This window comes from Thalassophryne amazonica, chromosome 20, assembly GCF_902500255.1.
Source record: "Thalassophryne amazonica chromosome 20, fThaAma1.1, whole genome shotgun sequence".
Classification (NCBI taxonomy): domain Eukaryota; kingdom Metazoa; phylum Chordata; class Actinopteri; order Batrachoidiformes; family Batrachoididae; genus Thalassophryne; species Thalassophryne amazonica.
The window spans coordinates 57,619,260-57,640,771 of NC_047122.1; the positions used below are offsets into that span (position 1 = coordinate 57,619,260).

General features: G+C 39.6%; 1 protein-coding gene across 1 annotated transcript in view; it reads right to left on the minus strand.

The window, feature by feature from the left end:
- The window catches only part of csmd2 (CUB and Sushi multiple domains 2), a 662,931-nt gene that overhangs the window by 234,511 nt on the left and 406,908 nt on the right, over positions 1-21,512 (minus strand). Inside the window, exon 26 of the mRNA XM_034160153.1 lies at positions 11,358-11,484. Within this exon, the coding sequence (XP_034016044.1) occupies positions 11,358-11,484 (127 nt within the window). The remainder of the gene's footprint in view (positions 1-11,357; positions 11,485-21,512) is intronic.

Consider the following 21,512-nt stretch of genomic DNA (forward strand, 5'->3'; position numbering starts at 1 on the left):
TTTCACTTTAACTAGTAATGACTTCATGACTTTCTTTGCTAATAAAATTTTAACTATTAGAGAAAAAATTACTCATAACCATCCCAAAGACGTATCGTTATCTTTGGCTGCTTTCAGTGATGCCGATATTTGGTTATACTCTTTCTCTCAGATTGTTCTGTCTGAGTTATTTTCATTAGTTACTTCATTCAAACCATCAACATGTCTATTAGACCCCATTCCTACCAGGATGCTCAAGGAAGCCCTACCATTATTTAATGCTTCGATCTTAAATATGATCAATCTATCTTTATTAGTTGGCTATGTACCACAGGCTTTTAAGGTGGCAGTAATTAAACCATTACTTAAAAAGCCATCACTTGACCCAGCTATCTTAGCTAATTATAGGCCAATCTCCAACCTTCCTTTTCTCTCAAAAATTCTTGAAAGGGTAGTTGTAAAACAGCTAACTGATCATCTGCAGAGGAATGGTCTATTTGAAGAGTTTCAGTCAGGTTTTAGAATTCATCATAGTACAGAAACAGCATTAGTGAAGGTTACAAATGATCTTCTTATGGCCTCAGACAGTGGACTCATCTCTGTGCTTGTTCTGGTAGACCTCAGTGCTGCTTTTGATACTGTTGACCATAAATTTTTATTACAGAGATTAGAGCATTCCATAGGTATTAAAGGCACTGCGCTGCGGTGGTTTGAATCATATTTATCTAATAGATTACAATTTGTTCATGTAAATGGGGAATCTTCTTCACAGACTAAGGTTAATTATGGAGTTCCACAAGGTTCTGTGCTAGGACCAATTTTATTCACTTTATAAATGCTTCCCTTAGGCAGTATTATTAGACGGCATTGCTTAAATTTTCATTGTTACGCAGATGATACCCAGCTTTATCTATCCATGAAGCCAGAGGACACACACCAATTAGCTAAACTGCAGGATTGTCTTACAGACATAAAGACATGGATGACCTCTAATTTCCTGCTTTTAAACTCAGATAAAACTGAAGTTATTGTACTTGGCCCCACAAATCTTAGAAACATGGTGTCTAACCAGATCCTTACTCTGGATGGCATTACCCTGACCTCATTCAAAGCGCATATTAAACAAATATGTAGGACTGCTTTTTTGCATTTACGCAATATCTCTAAAATTAGAAAGGTCTTGTCTCAGAGTGATGCTGGAACACTAATTCACGCATTTATTTCCTCTAGGCTGGACTATTGTAATTCATTATTATCAGGTTGTCCTAAAAGTTCCCTGAAAAGCCTTCAGTTAATTCAAAATGCTGCAGCTAGAGTACTAACGGGGACTAGAAGGAGAGAGCATATCTCACCCATATTGGCCTCTCTTCATTGGCTTCCTGTTAATTCTAGAACAGAATTTAAAATTCTTCTTCTTACTTATAAGGTTTTGAATAATCAGGTCCCATCTTATCTTAGGGACCTCGTAGTACTATATCACCCCAATGGAGCGCTTCGCTCTCAGACTGCAGGATTACTTGTAGTTCCTAGGGTTTGTAAGAGTAGAATGGGAGGCAGAGCCTTCAGCTTTCAGGCTCCTCTCCTGTGGAACCAGCTCCCAATTCAGATCAGGGAGACAGACACCCTCTCTACTTTTAAGATTAGGCTTAAAACTTTCCTTTTTGCTAAAGCTTATAGTTAGGGCTGGATCAGGTGACCCTGAACCATCCCTTAGTTATGCTGCTATAGACCTAGACTGCTGGAGGGTTCCCATGATGCACTGAGTGTTTCTTTCTCTTTTTGCTCTGTATGCACCACTCTGCATTTAATCATTAGTGATTGATCTCTGCTCCCCTCCACAGCATGTCTTTTTCCTGGTTCTCTCCCTCAGCCCCAACCAGTCCCAGCAGAAGACTGCCCCTCCCTGAACCTGGTTCTGCTGGAGGTTTCTTCCTGTTAAAAGGGAGTTTTTCCTTCCCACTGTCGCCAAGTGCTTGCTCACAGGGGGTCGTTTTGACCGTTGGGGTTTTTACATAATTATTGTATGGCCTTGCCTTACAATAGAAAGTGCCTTGGGGCAACTGTTTGTTGTGATTTGGCGCTATATAAATTGATTGATTGATTGATTGTGTGTGTCAGCTTATCTGGATTTAGCTTCTGTTGAACTACCCTTGTAAAATATCTTCCATCAATATCATTTTTAACTCCTGACACTCACTGGTCTGGGTTTACTATGTTGGGGGGGGGGGGGGGGGGGGGTATGAATGAGCATTCGCCACAGTAGATGAGAGGCACAATAAATCGTAGACAGGTTGTCCAGTGATGTGTCAATTTCTTATGGGATAACACCAACATCGCCAAGAAATCTCTTTATAAATTATGCTGATTAAGCAGACATATGATACATATTGAGGGAGGTGATGGTCTAGTGGTTAAAGCGTTGGGCTTGAGACCAGAAGATCCTTGGTTCAAATCCCAGCCTGACTGGAAAATCACTAAGGGCCCTTGGGCAAGGTCTTTAATCCCCTATTGCTCCCGGTGTGTAGTGTGCGCCTGTAGTTTGAGCCCCCTCACATCGGGGTGAATGTGAGGCATTATTTGTAAAGCACTTTGAGCGTCTGATGCTGATGGAAAAGCACTATATAAATGCAGTCCATTTACGATTTACATATGTTCACCTTCTTGCTTTCCTACATATTTTTGTACCTCCTCAGATATTTTGTGGTTAAGTGTCTTGCTCATAAACAGTTGGCAACAATCACAGACTAAACCCAACAAACCTGAACTCAGTGGACAACCCATTCTGCCTACTGAGCTATCTGTACCCTAAATAGTACAGAATATTTTCAAGTTTTCTGGTGATCAAATGTAAAAAAATGTGCACAAAAGGTCTTGGATCACTTAGGCAAGAACATAAATCTCAAGCACTCGCTCATAGCATCAAATGTCATGCCAAGTCTGATGATGCCAGCGAGCAAAGTCAAAAAACACAACAAGGACATTTTACTGGCAAAGTTCCACTTTATAGCTCGATTACCAACTTATTCTGTTGGCCTTTGTTCTGACAGAGAAGAGTCTTCCCTTCAAAAGGCTGAGACAATCTTCTGGTGGGTGGACTTTAAAAAAAAAAAAAACACAATTTTTGTCCACTTTATGTACAGAAAGATACATGATGGCGTAACATAAACAATGTCATCTTATTTACATTTAGTGAAACTTGGAAATGACTGAGAAGATTAAAACTGAGATGACTAATGTTAGCCGAGTTCATCATCATATGCATTATTATTATTATTATTATTTAGCTCTGTTCTTGATATTTTATCATTTTCTTGCATTGTTGCTGTATACTTATGTTTAAGTTTTCTTTTGTGGTTTCATTGTATTTAAATTGTCACTGTGTTGGTGCTGTTAAAGGAAAAGAAACCCCACGAAACAGCTGCGAAGATAGACTGTGCTATAAACTAACGATTGATGCATATCATTGAAAATAAGGAGCTCTTACAACTGAAATATCCACCTCTGAAAGTTGGCATTTAAGCAGAATTTGACGATTTCATGAATGCCACCATTGACACAATTTTAACCAATCAGAAAAACAAACAAAAAAAAAAAAAAACTGATTGCTTGTGGCCCTGCTGTGATGTAGCGTGAGCACAGAAAGCTACAGATGGTGAACATGCACTGATGTAAAAGTCCTCACTCTCTCGCTATCTCTCTCTCCCTTGCTCTGTCTCTCGCTCTCTCTCTCTCTCTCTCCCCTCTATCTCTCTCTCCCCCATCTCTGTTCTCCCTCACTCGCCATTTTATTGCTGAGCAAACACAAAACTTTTCAACTGTTAAAATCAACTAAATTTCTAAATGTATCATCAGTGGCACTCAAGGGACTAACTGGATAAACACTGAAGGATTTTGGTGGTTTTCCCATTCAGCGGAGAGGAAGTGAATTTCTGTTCCTTCTGTCGTCTTCTGCTTCGCTCTGAACTTCATTAACAATTCAGTTCATTTTTCGGAATATCAGTGCTCTGCGTCACAGACAATTTGAACCCGAGAGATGGGCTGAGATCTTACCTGTTACGTTACAGGTGAGATCTTACCTGTTATTTGAATATAAATTCAAATAATCAGCTAACTATACACACACACACACACACATATATATATATACACACAGTGGTAGGCACACTTCCGATAATCCAATAACAGATAATTATCGAAGATAATTTTTTCATTATCAGATTATCTTTTTAGATAAATTTAAAAACCATCATCGGACTAATTATCTTTAGACCAATAACATACTAAACTAAGCTGAACAGTGAAAAATATTTTTAAAACTGTTAAAGCTGTTGAGACCTACCTGTTAAAAGTTTCCTAATAAGCATGTTGTTCTACCCTCTGCAATCAGAAACCACTCTATTGTCTGTAAGCAAAGAAGAAGTGGTGACTAAAATAAAAGTCATTTCCTTTAACACCATACTAATATAATCGCAATGTCACCAAGTCATCCAGAGGCATACATGTTTAACTTATGGTTAACCACTCATTTTAGACAAGTTATTTAAAATTATTGTCATGTCTGAAGTTTATAAAGTGAAAATATCAGATATATGTTTTCGTTTTAAAGTAATGTGCTAATTTTTAAGGTTTTGTGAGCACATGCTGTGCCAGGCAGCAATGCATTATGGGTAGCATAAGGTAATCTCAGACATTCACGACAGGACAAATGCATTTCAGACACTCTGTTCAGGGTCCACAGATAACAGCATTAAACTCTAGTGCCTAAAACTCTCGTGAATATATTCTCTGGGTTTATAGACGTTAGTGTATTTGCGTTTGTTAAATTCCACGCATCTTAAATGTAGCAGACGCTGATTATCTGGAATTTTGTTTGACATTTTTTCAAGGCCGCTACTGCCATCTACTGGCCAGGAGTGTTCATGGCAAGTATAAACGTCTGGGTACCTGGCTGCTCTCAAAGTGTTGGTATTGTCCATTGTCCAGGCGCTTTTTGTGTGCATATATGTTAACTTTGTATTCTAAAACTACGGTTAGAAGTAATTCCAACTCCTTATCGGTCCACACGAACGAGGTTGGCACCATGTTTTTAGTTTTTGTGGAAGTGATGACAAGAGAATAAGGCTCCTGATTGGATAGAATTTTAATCAGTACCAATCAATCAATCAATCAATTTTTTATATAGCGCCAAATCACAACAAACAGTTGCCCCAAGGCGCTTTATATTGTAAGGCAAGGCCATACAATAATTATGTAAAACCCCAACGGTCAAAACGACCCCTGTGAGCAAGCACTTGGCTACAGTGGGAAGGAAAAACTCCCTTTTAACAGGAAGAAACCTCCAGCAGAACCAGGCTCAGGGAGGGGCAGTCTTCTGCTGGGACTGGTTGGGGCTGAGGGAGAGAACCAGGAAAAAGACATGCTGTGGAGGGGAGCAGAGATCGATCACTAATGATTAAATGCAGAGTGGTGCATACAGAGCAAAAAGAGAAAGAAACAGTGCATCATGGGAACCCCCCAGCAGTCTACCTCTATAGCAGCATAACTAAGGGATGGTTCAGGGTCACCTGATCCAGCCCTAACTATAAGCTTTAGCAAAAAGGAAACCACCACCCAAAGGTTTGGCAGACTAATTACAACACATTTATACGGTTCGATGTGGATGGATTTTTTTTTTAAATGACGTAGTGTGGATTAAGTTTTTTCCCCAAACTGAAAGGGTAAGATATTCGGTTTTACAAATACCCGACAACGTGTGTACATGGCCTTATGTTTGTGAAAGGCACTATATAAATAAATTTACTTACTTACTTACTAATATTGAGTGCACGTTTTACAACATCATAAAAGTTTTAAAACATGCAATTGCGATGACACTTCCAGGGCTCCGTAAAATAAATTTACTTACTTACTTACTAATATTGAGTGCACGTTTTACAACATCATAAAAGTTTTAAAACATGCAATTGCGATGACACTTCCAGGGCTCCGTAAAAATGCCTGTTTTTACAAATAAAAATGGAATATTTTACAAAAGCACATTTATCTTTAAACCAACGCACGACACACGTCACATTAACGTGTTGGTTTACATAATGGATTACTGAACCAATCACTGTTTAGCACTTTTACCCAGAATGCTTTGCGGTCTGTGTTTGTTACAAAACCTCAGAATTAGTGCCTTATTCAACATTAAAAGATATATGTTATATTTTAACTTTGTACAAATGACAGAATTGACATTAATGGAGTTATTCTATCAGTATTTTCAAAAAAATATAAGTTAGTATGACTTTATTATTAAGACCTCCGCCTGACCGGAGGGTTGAAATTGATAGAAAGCTGGCCTTATGGCTGCTCTTGGTGCGCCTCTGTGGTGGGAGCGCTGTTGTAAACAAGAGCTTCCAGCAGGGGCAGAATGTTGAAGAAAAGTGATTATGATTAGTAGAGTTGATTTCGTGGGTGCTCTCAGGATTTGTCTGCTTCCTGCAGGAGGCAGCATGGTCAAACATTCTTGCTTTTTCTTTAGGTCTTTTACTACTTTTGATGCTTTCAAAAGCGATCGTGTTAAAAATCAATTTCAGCTCTTTAGTAACTGCAAATATCCCATAGACAACACCGGAATTTATCGATTATCTGTAACTTCCGATACATTTTTGGGTGGTTTATCGGTTTATCTTTATCAAAGATAACTTTTCAGTTATCTTATTATCTGTTATCGAAGTTAATTTTTTGGGTTATCTGTGCCCACTACTGTATATACATACATACATATACATACATATATATATATATATATATATATAAAATTGAATAAGATTTATTAACAAAATCAAAAAATAACAAAAAGCAAAATAAACCAAAAGGTCCTCATAAAGACTAGTGCTTCCCATCTTTTTTTTCCTTGGAGCACCAACACTTGTACCTAAAAAAGGCTGACAGCCCCAATACCTTGTCTGCCCAACTCCAAATGAAAAGAATAACATGATTCATTTCATATTTAATTATTTATTCAGTCAGTCATATATTTGAAAAAATAAATAAATAAATCTTGAACCCTATGGCACTGCCATGCCTCCACATAAACTAAACTAAAATGATCAGTTTCAAGGTTGCAGGTTGAGCACTGCACACAGGGTTTATACGCTTATCACAGAAAGTGCTGCAAAGAGAGGATGTTTTCAAAAATAATGCAATGAAAAGGTTTAATTTGTAAATGGACATCTTACAGAAAGATGAAACAGAAAATCAAGCCAAATTAAATGAGTATTTCATACGACACAGAGTACTTGCTCATCTCTTACATCAAAACAGAATAAAATTACAGATTATGTTTGCCAGAATATATACAATTAAGCCTAATTGATTGAACTTTTATTACATGGTTCTCCAATGATAGCATCACTGTAAATGTGAAGGAGACTGCATCACAGCTCACCTTCAGAAAACATCTTTAGACTTACTGGTACCTTGTGAACATGACAGACAATACAATAAAATGTGATGTAACCAACCAAGTGCTCTCTCAAATGAATTGCATCTACTTCCTAAATAGTGCAAGTCAATTAACTGATAAATACCTATAGCCTCATTACTGCATCATGTGGCCTTGATCCATCACTTGAATTCAAGAGCAGTAACCACTGAATGTTCCATCAATGAAATGGCTCATTGCCTCTCTTATTTCTATTTTCTTTTACCCTGTTATAGCTGCTTTATGTTTGGATTTCTCTCGCCTACTCCTATGTACTGTGAACGCTTTACTTCCACAACTTAGAGCACATCATTCAGAATGCATTTTTTGGCTGTCATTTGGCACATATCCTGCACTCACAGTCTGATTAGTGTGCTCCTTGATCTACAAGGCACCCCTGGACTAATGCCTTGCAAATTTTAACTTAATAAATTTTGTTCAGGATCAAAGGCAAGTGTAAAGAGCAGACCTTGCAGAGGAAGGCTGGAGATCCAGAAGTGCTGAAGACACTAATGAGTCTCATCTCGTAACCACAAGGGACTTCGAAATGTCAGATGTGCAAACAAGGGGATACAGTCTTACCTATAAACATTTGGACAGTGATATAACATTTTGTTTTTTGCCTCGGTACACCTCTGCAACGCAGCTGAAATAAAATAGAAGGATGTGCCTGTAGTATAGACATTCACAAATAATAGCCACACTGAGCTCTGACAGTGTAAAATACTTTTTTTTTCTGGATTTTAATGTTCAAAAGGCAGATTTGAAAATGAAATTGTCTTGGATCCATTGATATTATTATTAAAACTGGCATATCATGCAAAATCACTTTTTTTTATCTACCTTTTACATTTTCATGATTTTGGTAGTCAAAGTTCAACATCTCAGAAGTCAGTTCTACGAGTATGAGTGTTTCCACACACATTCTTCTGATTAATGCAGAATTGATTACTGACACAGCTTGTTTAACAGCTAGTACATGACATATGCTTCATATACTCAAATTTTCTTTGAATAATTAAAAGGCCCACAGACTCCACAGACACACATACGAGGTCTATTAGAAAAGAAACTGACCGTTTTATTTTTTTAAAAAACTATATGGATTTGATTCATATGTTTTTACGTCAGCCAAGCTTGAACCTTCGTGCACATGCGTGAGTTTTTTCACGCCTGTCGGTGACATCATTCGCCTGTGAGCACGCCTTGTGGGAGGAGTGGTCCAGCCCCCTCATCGAATTTTCATTGTCTGAGAAGTTGCTGAGAGACTGGCGGATACCATTTGAGAAATTAAGCTGGTTTTCGGTGAAAATTTTAACGGCTGATGAGAGATTTTGGATTGTTTCTATCACTGTAAGGACTTTCCACGGAGCGGGACGTCGCGCAGCGCTCCGAGGTGACGTCGTCATCCTGTTTCAAGCTGAAAACCTCCAAATTTAAGCCTCTGTTGACCCAGGACATCATGAGAGAACAGAGAACTTTCAGAAGAGGTCGGAATCAGCAGTTTATCTGGACATTCCACTGTTAAAGGAGATTTTTTTAATGAAAGACGTGTGGACGGATTGGCGCGTAGGCTCGCAGCCGGCGCGGTGTGCCCTCCACAGGAAAAACACCTCCGTGTTGATAACCATTTGCAAAATCCAGGCGGCTTTAGGTGGCTTTCAGTTGAGTGAGTATCTGAGAAATTGTTTAACAGCAGGGCATGTTCCAACTTGTCCTTAAGGCTTCCAACGGAGGTGTTCTTCCTGTGGCGGGCGCACCGCGCCGGCTGCGAGCCGACGTGCCAATCCGTCCGCATGTCTTTCATTTAAAAAATCTCTAACAGTGGAATGTCCAGATAAACTGCTGATTCCAACCTCTTCTGAAAGTTCTCTGTTCTCTCATGACGTCCTGGGTCAACAGAGGCTTAAATTTGGAGGTTTTCAGCTTGAAACAGGATGATAATGTCGCCTCGGAGCGCTGCGCGACGTCCCGCTCCGTGGGAAGTCCTTACAGCGATAGAAACAATCCAAAATCTCTCATCAGCCAATAAAATTTTCACCGAAAACCAGCTTAATTTGTCGAATGGTGTCCACTCGGATGTGCCTCACAGTTTTTGAAAAAAATTTGATGAAGCACAGCACCATTCTCTCAGCAACTTCTCAGACAAAGGAATTCCGACGAGGGGGCTGGACCACTCCTCCCACAAGGCGTGCTCACAGGCGAATGACGTCACCGACAGGCGTGAAAAAACTCTCACATGCCCACGAGGGTTCAAGCTTGGCTGATGTAATCACACGTGATTCAAATCCATATGTTTTTTTTTTTTAATTATAAGGTCAGATACTTTTCTAATAGACCTCATATACTTTCTCAATGGCCCAGGATTACAGCTGTATTCCAACATCACAAAAGCTCTGATATGCAAACTGAAAATTGTTACATCACACACACACTCACACACACACACACACGAATAGTCTTTGCAAACACACTTTGTAGTGCAGTAATAAATCATGATCAGTATATTCATGATCAGTGTTGCCACAGTAACTTTGAAAAGTTACTTTATTACTTACTACAAACAGTTACATTTTGCAGTTACTTTATGCAGTTACTTCAGTAGCAGCTGTGGACAACTTGTCAACTCAAGCTTTATTTCTAAAGCACATTTAAAACGACAGCAGTCTACCAAAGTAAATAATAATTTACAACAGCCAATAAAACAAATAAAATAAAATTCTCAGCAGCTGCTGAATGTAGCTAATAAAGGAACTCATAATCTAATGGTTAGTTTTAAGATTGAGACTCAGAAAAGCAACTATTAGTTACTTTGCTGATTACTCACTCTTAAGAGTAACCAAGTTAGATTCCAAGTTACTGTGTTAGTTATGTTACTTATTAGTTACAAGTTGTCAGCAGCTCCTAATAAAGTAAATGCATAAAGCTCCTAATAATTTAACTGTATAAAGTAACTCAAAAGTTAACTAATTAAGTTACTTTTCAAAATAAATGTGGCAACACTGTTGATGATGTGCCATTTTTGCAAAGTTCATAGATTGCAGTTTACTTTTTTTATACATTAAAATGTTTCTGTAATTGTTTTTAATAAGAGTTAAAATGTTTTCAATGATTTTGCATTTCTGAGGGCCTTATATTTATACATTGGATATCCCTCACACCTTAGAGGTAAACAGGTAGGCAGACTGATCGATCGATAGATAGGAGACGTGTGTCTGCTTAAAAAGGAAAACAAAGTTACATGTATACAGGAGCTCCCTCAAAATGGACAATGAAAGTTTGTAAAAACAGTTCCTGGTCTGACAAGTCTCATTTCCAGCTGTGATTTTCCAATGGTAGAGTCAGAATTTGGAAAGTTGAACATAAATCACGCATGGCGCAATGCTACCCTGTACGAGTAAGGCTAGTGGTGGTAGAGGGGTAATGGTGTGGCAGCTGCATGATGCTATTACATCAACATGGACCAACATCTCTGAGGAATGCTTCCACATCTTCTTAAATCTATATCAAACGATTGATTTAGCAGTGTGTACAAAGGCAACACGCAGTCAAACTGCTCATCAAAATGACACACACCTGGCTTCCTTGTAATTCTGTGAGAATTTTGTGAAAACATGTGCATAAAAGGGGCAGAAACAGACACAAAACACTAACAGTTCTCTAGTTAAATTTCAAATCAGAAGGCCCTGGGCTGACTCTCCTTCACTCCATATCAACAACTATTGGCCCCACACATTCTGTTGAAGGATTGATTACTCAGTGGTCTGTGAAAGAAATGAATCTCACTGCAAAACAGGCTGTTAAGTTGCAGCTATACTTAGAGGTGTTTGATTCAAAGTCTGCAAAAGACCAATTTAATCAGAGAACAAGCAAGCACACATAGCCAAACAATCAGCCTTGTTCAGACCTAATAGTGCTTCCAGGAGCAGCCTCAATGGTCCATATGCAGTGTAGGTTATGCTCATAGGGAGCTGGGTAGCCTGGAGACAAGATACGACCAGAAGACTCCTCCTTGATGGTTCCACCGCATTCCGCTATAAGAAGAAAAGATAGAAGGACAGAGAAATTAATAAATACACAGACACAAAAATGTCCCAATTCTGCTAAAATGCATGATTTTTATTAAACAGTGACACAGAACACATCGTCAGATTTGTTTATCTTTTCTCAATTTAAATAATTGGAGGGACAGCAGCTAACTCGATGTGCTCTTCCTTGGCTCAGCAAAGACAATCCTGCATCACATCCATGATCTCATCTCATCACCTTTGAACAGTGATGTACTTGACTGGAAAAACAGATTATTCAAGTGTTGGCAATGTTTCTGTGAAGGCTCTCAGTTGTCCAGGTGGTTTCCATAATAGAGAAACTTGAATATTCAACTGGACTGGGTTGCGTGACACGAGGACATTTTGCTTCTAATCACAGAAGCTTCCTCAGCTAAAATTCTTGCACTGGTAATCTGACTTGTGTCTTGACTCTCATAGAGAAGCATAACAGAAGCCAGCAAAAGCTGGACTTTTAAACCTAACCAGACCCTGCCTACCGAGAGGCAGACTGCTATTGGATAGTGACTAACAATTGCTCTAATTAGCACCTATTGTGCTCTAGTTAGCATCCTCCTAATGACAAGGTAGCTGTCCCTCCTAACGATGGGACTGCCGCCTCTCCTGAAGACTCTCCTGACGATGTGAATGACTCTTTACCATGAACAAAAAACTGAACCTGCTTTGACCTGAGTACCCCATTGTAAACAGGGGACAAAGCGTGTCTCAGACCCCCTCCCCCATTAAGCCTGGATGTCAACTGTTTCAGATACAATGCTTCTTTCACTCCACTCTCAAACCATTTCTTTTCTCTGGCTAAGATTTTAACTTCCTTGTCCTCAAATGTGTGGTTAGTGTCTTTAAGGTAGAGATGAAAAGCAGACTGAGATCCACAGGCGCCCTCTCTGCAGTGCTGGTATAGCCTTTTGTGCAACGGCTGCTTAGTCTCACCTTTGTAGTGTTCCTTATAGTTTTCCTGACATCTGATAGAATACACAACATTGCTCTGTTTGTAACTAGGGATCCTGTCCTTTGGGTGAACTAATTTCTCTCTTAGGGTGTTAACAGGTTTAAAGTAAACTGGGATTTTGTGGTGTTTGAAGATCCTCTGTAGTTTTTCCCCTGCTCCTGCTAAATAAGGGAGAGACACTCCTCTTCTTCTTGGCTCTGTCTCCTGTCTGTCTGGTCTCTCTGTTCTTTGGGACTTCTGCCCTTTGTCCAGGGACCATCATGTGTACCGACATACTGTGAGGGCTTTCCGTACATGTTGCTGTTCTTTAGCCCTTGGCTATGTGTTGAAGAGTCCTGTTTGCAACTGTTGTTTTCAAGGGGGTGTGTACGCAATGTTACACAGTAAAATCACCACTAACACTGACAGTTTTAAATTAACACTGCCAGTGTACATATGGTCCCACTCTGAGCTGAGTAACACTGAGTCACTCAGTGTTAATTTATCACTGGTGATTTTACTATGTAGGATGAACATTTAAAGAATGATTAATAAATTAATTACATGACATTTCAAGGAAGATTCATAAAATGAAGGGTATGTGTGCATCATGTGTTCAGCATCTTTGTGTTGGCCCAGTAGTAGTTGATAGTACGAGTAGTAGTAAATTACTTAGAGTATAATGGCTTAACAGTTAAAAAAAAAAAAATCCAGTCCACACCATATTTAGCCTCTTATAAAGAAGAAAAGCAAGTACTATATCATTCCTGAGGGCCATTTGTGCACATGCTTATCTCTTAATTCCATACTGTCAAGTGGATGAGAGCTTTTGACTCCTTCTAGATAGAACACAAGTCCAACAGAGTCTACTTCCACAAGGGTGATAACCATTACCACCTGGGTGGTAGATGACATATTTTATCTGAAGACAAGGCATGAATGTGAGCTATGACAATTTGGCCATGCATTGGATTATTCTGGGTGTGATTTCCATCAATTCTGAGGGCACCAGCAGCTGGCAAAGGACAAAGGGCCTTGATATGACAGGTAGATAATTACCAAAGGTGCTTCCATGGTGTGGTAGATGTGGCAACACCGCATGCTTCCAGACTTGACTTGTCCAAAAACAGATACAGGTAGCATGCCCAGGAAACTAACTCTGATCAACATATCAGTAACTCAAGGTATTATCTTACTGAGCTACCTGCTTGCTATTGATCTTTTATAAAAAAAAACAAAACAAAACAAAAAAAACAGGGGGGAAAAAAAGTGCAAATAAGAGGACAATGATTGGGGAAAAAGGATTGGTCAACAATGATTGGGGAAAAAGCTACATCTTTCAGCTTGAAGTAATGAACTGCCACCATCTAGGCTCTGCAGCTGAGAAGCAATTTTCAGTACGCTTTCAATTACCACCTTCAACCTTTCTACAGAAAGTGAATTAAAAAAAAATGAAAAATGTTCTCCAAGAGCAACAGATTATAAATGCTTTTGTTCACACATTTGAGGGCAAATCAATTGACAAGAGCAGGATTAAAAAAAAAAAAAAAAAAAAGTGTTCTTGTTTCTTTTCATTCTGCTGAGAGTAAAATAGTGTTGTCAATCGGGAGGAAAATGGAAGTGTAGGAATGATGATGATGATGGCGATAACAATGACTGTGAAAGCCATCTGATCTTAGACTGTGCAGAGCTACAGTGGACCCAGAAAGTATTCACAGCGCTTCACTTTTTTCCACATTTTGTTATGTTACAGCCTTAATCCAAAAGGGATGACATTTGTTTTTTCCTCAAAATTCTTCACACAATACCCCATAATGACGATGAGTAAAAGGTCCCACAGTTGACAATGCATGTCAGTGCACAAACCAAGCATGAAGTCAACACTATTGTCCATAGACCTCAGAGACAAAATCATCCTGAGGCACAAATCTAGGGAAGGGCACAGAAACATTTCTGCTGCTTTATCATCTAAACTGAGCCATCGAGGGAGAAGGGCCTTAAGTGAGGGAGGTGACCAAGAACCCGATGGTCACTCTGTTAGAGCGCCAGTATTCCTCTGGGGAGAGGGAACATTCCAGAAGGACAACCATGTCTGTAGCAATTACGGTTGGGAGGGTTACTTTAAAAATGTATTCCGATACAGTTACTAGTTACCTGTTGAAAAATGTAGTCAGTAATGGAAAGCTGCGCATGTTGGAAAAGCCACAAACGGAGGAACAAGGGAGACAATATTTCCTTCCATAAGTAAGTGGTTTTAGTTCTTTTTGTCACTTTGTCCATGATATTTGGATGATAAACAGCTGTATGTCTCCTGCCATTAACTCTTCACTTATGTTTAGTTGATATTTGCCACTGCTAGACCAATGTCTAGTTAAAATACTTGTCGTTAGTGATTAAAATTGTTCGACAAGACTGGGGATTTTTTTTTAATTTGCACCTTAAAATAATGAGATTATAATGACCCGAGCTGTGCCACTCACAGTCACACCCACACATAGAGATGTGTACTCACACCACTGACTTCATGAATGAAACTCGGTCAATAAAGGATAACTATGGAAAAATATTAATATATATAAATATATTGTAATGGTTTTAGGAGCCGCACTGCATTGAACAGCAGCAGCTGCAGCAGGATGTCTCAGCTCAGCAGCTTGAACAGTGCAGATCCATGTAACTTTTAACACTAATATTTGGGAATGTGTGTGTGTCAGAGTACGTTTAATACTTTCCTGACATAATTTAATGTAATTTAATTTTACTGGCTCGATATCCAGGTCAAAATGGTATTTTAACACATATTTTGCAAGCATTTTTCTGAGTGTGTTCAGTCGCGAATCTCCATTGAAAATGCATTAACATCCGGGTATTTCATCAATATTTTGCCTGGTTAGGAAATGTCATGTCACTGTCCATGAAGGGATGTTTTTGTTTCAAAGAAAAAATATATTATATACAGATAATATCATAAAATGCATTAAAATTGTAATCCTGCAAATTAATCCCCATTTTTACTAAATATACCTGTAATCTGAATACGTCTTTTTTTCGGTAACTGTACCGGAATACAGTTACTTTTTTTTGTATCCTAATTACGTAATGGCGGTACATGTATTCTGTTACTCCGCAAGCCTGGCAGCAATCCAGTGGATTTCAATCAGGTCTGTATGGTAGAGTGGCCAGAAGGAAGCCACTCCTAAGGAGAAGGCGCATGACAACTCAGCTTGTGTTTCCCAAAAGGCATTTAAAGGATTTTCAGACCATGAGAAACACAGTTCTCTGGTCTGATGAGACAAAGACTGAACTCTTTGGCATCAATGCCAGGCATTATATTTGAAGGAAACCAGGCACCATTCCTACAGTGAAGCATGGTGGTGGCAACATCATGCCGTGGGGATGTTGTTTAGCGGCAGGAACTGGAAGACTAGTCAGGCTTCAGGGAAACATGAATGCAGCAATGTACAGTGATATCCTGGATGAAAACCTGCTTGAGAGCGCTCTTGACCTCATACTGGGGCGGCAGTTCATCTTTCAGCAGGACAATGACCCTAAGCACACAGCCTAGATATCAAAAGAGTGGCTTCAGGACAACTCTGTGAATGTCCTTGAGTGGCCCAGCCAGAGCCCAGTCCTGAATCTGATTGAACATCTCTGGAGAGATTTGGAAATGGCTGTGCGCCGATGCACTCCATCGAACTTGATGGAGCTTGAGTGGTGCAGCAATGAGGAATGGGCAAAACTACCAAAAGACAGGTGTGGCATGCTTGTGGCATCATATTCAAGAAGACTTGAGGCTGTAATTCCTGCCAAAGGTGCATCAACAAAGCATTGAGAAAAGGATTTGAATTCATATGTACATGTGATTTTAATAAATTTGCAAAAAATTAGAAAAAAAAACTTTTTCATGTTGTTAGTATTGGGTTTTGTGAGTAGACTTCTGAGGAAAAAAAAACAAAAAAACATCCATTTTGGAATAAGGCTGTAACATAACAAAATGTGGAAAAAGTGAACCGCTGTGAATACTTTCCGGATCCACCGTACAAGAGAGTGCACCTGCACCCAGACACACAAACACTCACAAGTGTAGACTCACAAATAACTTCATTAGACGTCAGATGAAAGATCAACAGTCGGACAGAGAGCTGAATAGACATCGGTTTGTTTGAGGACCTGTGTGTGCAAACCATAACTTTCTGCTCATACAGCAACAACAAACTGAGGCACCTCACCAAGCCAATGAGGAGGAGAAGTGGTGACAGGCTCCTGCACAAGAAGGCCAGAAACATGCTAATATATGAGATCAGAGTAGCAAAGAGATGCTGCTCTGACAGGCTGAAAAATAATTGTCAGCCAACAATCCTGTAACGGTGCAATCTTCAGCATGCCAGCAACTACGGGAAACTATCCCCCAAACTGTGGAGAACCTCAGCTGGCTGAGGAACCGAACTTGTTTTACACCAGATTCAAAACAGACCCTCACACACCCCTCACCAACCCTAAATACAATGGACTACTTGCCCCTCTATCTTTCCCCTCCCCTCTGCAACCCCACTTGCACTAATGATCTGCAAAGAGGAAATATGCCAGCAGTTTTGCAGACAAAAGATCAAGAAAGCTCCAGGACTTGATGGTGTCTCTCCATTATGTCTGATGACCTGTGCTGATCAGGTCACCTCCATCTTCACCCAGATTTTCAACCGATCTCTGGAGCTGCAGAAGGTCCCGACATGCTTCATATGCTCCACTATTAACCTAGTCCAAAAGAATCTCTCCATAAAAGAACTAAATGATGGCAGACCTATCACCCTGATGCTTAGTCATGAAGTCTTTTGAACGGCTGGTGTTGAGCCACTTGAAGGACATCACAGAACCCCTGCTGGAACCCCTGCAGTTTGCCTACTGGGCAAACAGTTCAGTTGAGGATGCAGTGGACATGGGACTGTATTACATCCTGCATCACCTTGACTCTGCAGGGCCATACGTGAGGATCCTGTACTTGGACTTCAGCTCCTCATTCAGCATCATCATTCCCGAGACCCGACATTCTCCACTAAAACCTCCCCATCCTCTCTGTGCCAGCTCCCACCTGTCAGTGGATTTCCAACTTCCTGATAGACAGGGACACAGCAGATGAGGCAGGAGATGGTCACATCCAGCACACGGACAATCATCACTAGCACACCTCAGGGGTGTGTGCTCACTCCACTGTTCCCTCGATTCAAATGATTGCACATCAGGGATCCCCCCCCCCCCCCCCCGAAGTTTGCTGATGATACCACCATCATTGGTCTCATCCAGGATGGGGGTGAGGCTGTATACAGACAGGAGGTGGAACGTTGGTCTTCTGGTCTGGTCAGAACAACCTGCAGCTTTACCCATTCAAGACTGTGGAGATGATAGTGGACTTCATGAGAAATCCTCCATCATCTCCCCAATCAACAACACTGTGTCTACTGTGGATACTTTCCAGTTCCTGGAATCCACCATCTCCTGGGATCTGAAGTGGACATCCCACATAGACCCAATCAGGAAAAAGGCACAGCAGAGGATGTTCTTCCTCAGACAGCTCAGGAAGTTCAACCTGGCCCAGGAACTGCTCATCATCATCTACACATCTATCATCCAGTCTGTCCTGTGCATCTCCATCTCTGTTTGGTTTCCCTCTGTCTCCAAACATGACAGACACAGACTTCAAGGAACTGTCACGTCAGGAACAGGTTCTTTCCACAGGCCACTTTGAAATTGTGAATTATTTAGTGTTTAGTGTATATTTATACATGATTGTACAGAGAGTGTTCAATCCGCAGTCAAATTCCTTGTATTCTTTGAGGATACTTGGTGAAGAAAGTCTGTTCTGATTCTGAGCTGACACCATATTTAATTTTTGCTAAACATGTGACCTGGACCTGGATAAGTGACAATAACAGAATATGACTGAATCAATAAATAAAAGGCCATTTTTTTGCCTATCAGTAATTCCATTGTTCTTTGGCCATCACTTCACCTACTTTACGCACACACACACACACACACACACAGAAACAATAAAAAAATAAATAAATAAATAAAACACTTTGTAGATATGGAGACACACCAAAACTAGTCAAGAACGAGGCCCAATGTTAGAGTTAGGGTGATGTAGATTATATTGTCAAACCATTTATGTGTCTTGTTCTGTCTCATCTCTGCTCCTTTACAGAGCCAAATGACCTGAGGCACAATTCCTACTTCAGATCAAAATGCTTTATTACCCGAAACCTTTTTTTTTTTTTTTTTTTTTTAGAAGCAGTGAATTCACTTTCTTACCTCTCTGAGAAACATGCTGCTGAACACTGCACAAGTTGGTGATTTCAGCTGAGTAATGTTACTTTAACTGCTTCAAAATTTGAATAACCACTTTTATATTGATAGCTTTCCTATACAAGGTTGGGACAGTTGCAAAATAAAAAGGTACAGCTCTTCGGGAAAAAAAAGCAAACCCTTCCAGCTATTTAAATAACTTCATTTACATTGATGTTTGTAAGTACACCAGACAACATATGCTGACATGTTTCTTGCAATTGGTGGACAGCGAAGATCTTGTTTGTTGCCCCTCTTGAGGGCAAGAAGCCATGTTGGGTTTCAAGAAGGTGCTTTCTGCTTATAGTCTCACAAGGTTGTTGGCAGTCTACGCGCCCACCATTATGTTGGGAATTATCAAGATAGAATCTTCTTCACCACTAAGGGATTGCCAAGATGATTACAATACTAATGATAACAACTAATATGACTGCATATTCATTCAATTTCCATTGCTATCCAGCAATCCATTTTCTATACTTGCTTATTCCAATTAAGGTTCACAGGGGACTGGAGCTTATCCCAGAAGTCACAGGACACGAGGTGGGGTACACCCTGGACAGGATGCTAGTCTATCACAGGGCCACACAAAGACGGACAAGCCTAACATCAATTTAGAGTCACCACTTCACCAAACCTGCATGTATTTGAAAGTGGGTGGAAGCAAGAAGACCCAGAGAGAATCTACACAAACACAGGAATAAATGCAAACTCAACACACAAAGGACTAGGTGGGAAGTAATCCCATGACCTTTTTTGCTGTGAAGCATCAGTGCTGTCCACTAAGCCACCATCACTGTATATAATCCTGTATGGATTCACATAATGATTGGACACGTTTTACAACCGATGCCCTTCCTGTTGCAACCCCAGCTGGTGATCAGAAGATGGCTGACCGTGATTTGGGGAACTTCCGAGCTAACACATAATGTTTTTCTAATGTTATAAATGGGATATATTTAGGACGTGGTTATCAGAAATATTTCTAGAACATTTTCCTTATGTTACTTATTTTTATATATTGACAAGTCATGTGTATAGTTGGAGGAAATTTGACAAATATATTAATTCTAGTGTCACTGTCATTTTTACTCCAAATTTCTTTCATTGACTAGGGTATGACTTTAGGTAACGTTACCATACTGTTCTGGGAATTTGAAACATATCTTTAGTGGACTTCATGTAATCTTCCAAGAATGTTCTGGGAACCAAAAATAGACTTTCCTTAAAAATGTTCCAAGAACTTTACAACTAATATTCTGATAACAAATGTTCTTATAACTTTTTGGAAACTTTATTCTGTTAGCTGGGTTCTTGGTGTGAGGCTACAAAACCACACCCCCCATAAACAGTTGTATTCAAAACATCCAGTAATGTGGTAATCCTGCAAAAGCATCATCATTGTTGATTAAGTCATACTTACCAGAATATCAGTCCCTCCATTTTTAAAATCAATTCATAACTTCATAACAGAGATCTTCTAGCTGACAGAGAAACATAGATAATCCCTGATCTTCTTAGTGGAGGTAATATTATCATTTTCCATGCAGATATATCCAGATAAAGAGTAAATGACAAACAACCAAAGCAAGAAATGTATCCCCACTTTTTCTGTTGTGCCTTTGTTGTAAAGTTGCAGTTTCACAGAGTGAAAAGAGAAGACAGTGATCTATTGCCATGAAGCAATCCCATCTCTTTCCTTTAGCCTTTTGACCCCTGAAAGTAACCTCTTAGTGTTACCATGGGATTGAACTCCCTCAGCTTCTCTGTGCTCCTTCATTTTCTGTCAAGCCATATGTCTTTCTTGGCTCAACTTCTGTTATACAGTACCTCTCTTTTTAAACACCTTATCCACCCAAAGTACTTAAGATTCACCTGAATATGAGGTAGTACCATGATAATTCTCCTGTATTCATAGATTATGTTGTAAAATATCATTGAAACAACTAAGAAACAATGACAAGTACATAGAAACAGCCATTGTATTTTGTACATCATATACCGGATATCTAGTGTTAACGACCTCTGCGATGTATGCAAACTGTAGCTCCAATGTTAAAGTAATCACGCTATTACAAACAAACAAAACCAGCGCCACATCTGCTTCAAAATTTGTTCATTCTCTTGGGCTATCACCCAATGGAAGGGGCACAGAGAGGACACAAACATGTTGGGAGATACACAGAATGTTGAATGCTGTTTGTGCGGAGACCTGAAATTACCTGTCAGTGTGATTTCAAAAGAGAGCTGAGAAAGATTATTCTAATCACCTTGGCTGGTGTCAAAGTGTGCCATTCTGTCTTTGCGCAGTCTTGTTCAGTGTGTTCCCTGAGCTCCTGGCTATTTGCCGGAGACTGTCAGGATGAAGAGAAAATCCAAATAAATAAATAAATAAATAAATGTTCTGACATGATTACCATGGTTACAGAGAGGGGCAGGGACCAAATTATGAGGGATCATCCACAAATGACACCCAAACTCAGCTACAAAGTTTAGGGTCTGTGGGTGTAGACAACTTTTTAAATTTCATTACATTTATTTCTATTTATTAGACCTCAGTGCTGCTTTTGATACTGTTGACCATAAAATTTTATTACAGAGATTAGAGCATGCCATAGGTAGTAAAGGCACTGCGCTGCGGTGGTTTGAATCATATTTATCTAATAGATTACAATTTGTTCATGTAAATGGGGAATCTTCTTCACAGACTAAGGTTAATTATGGAGTT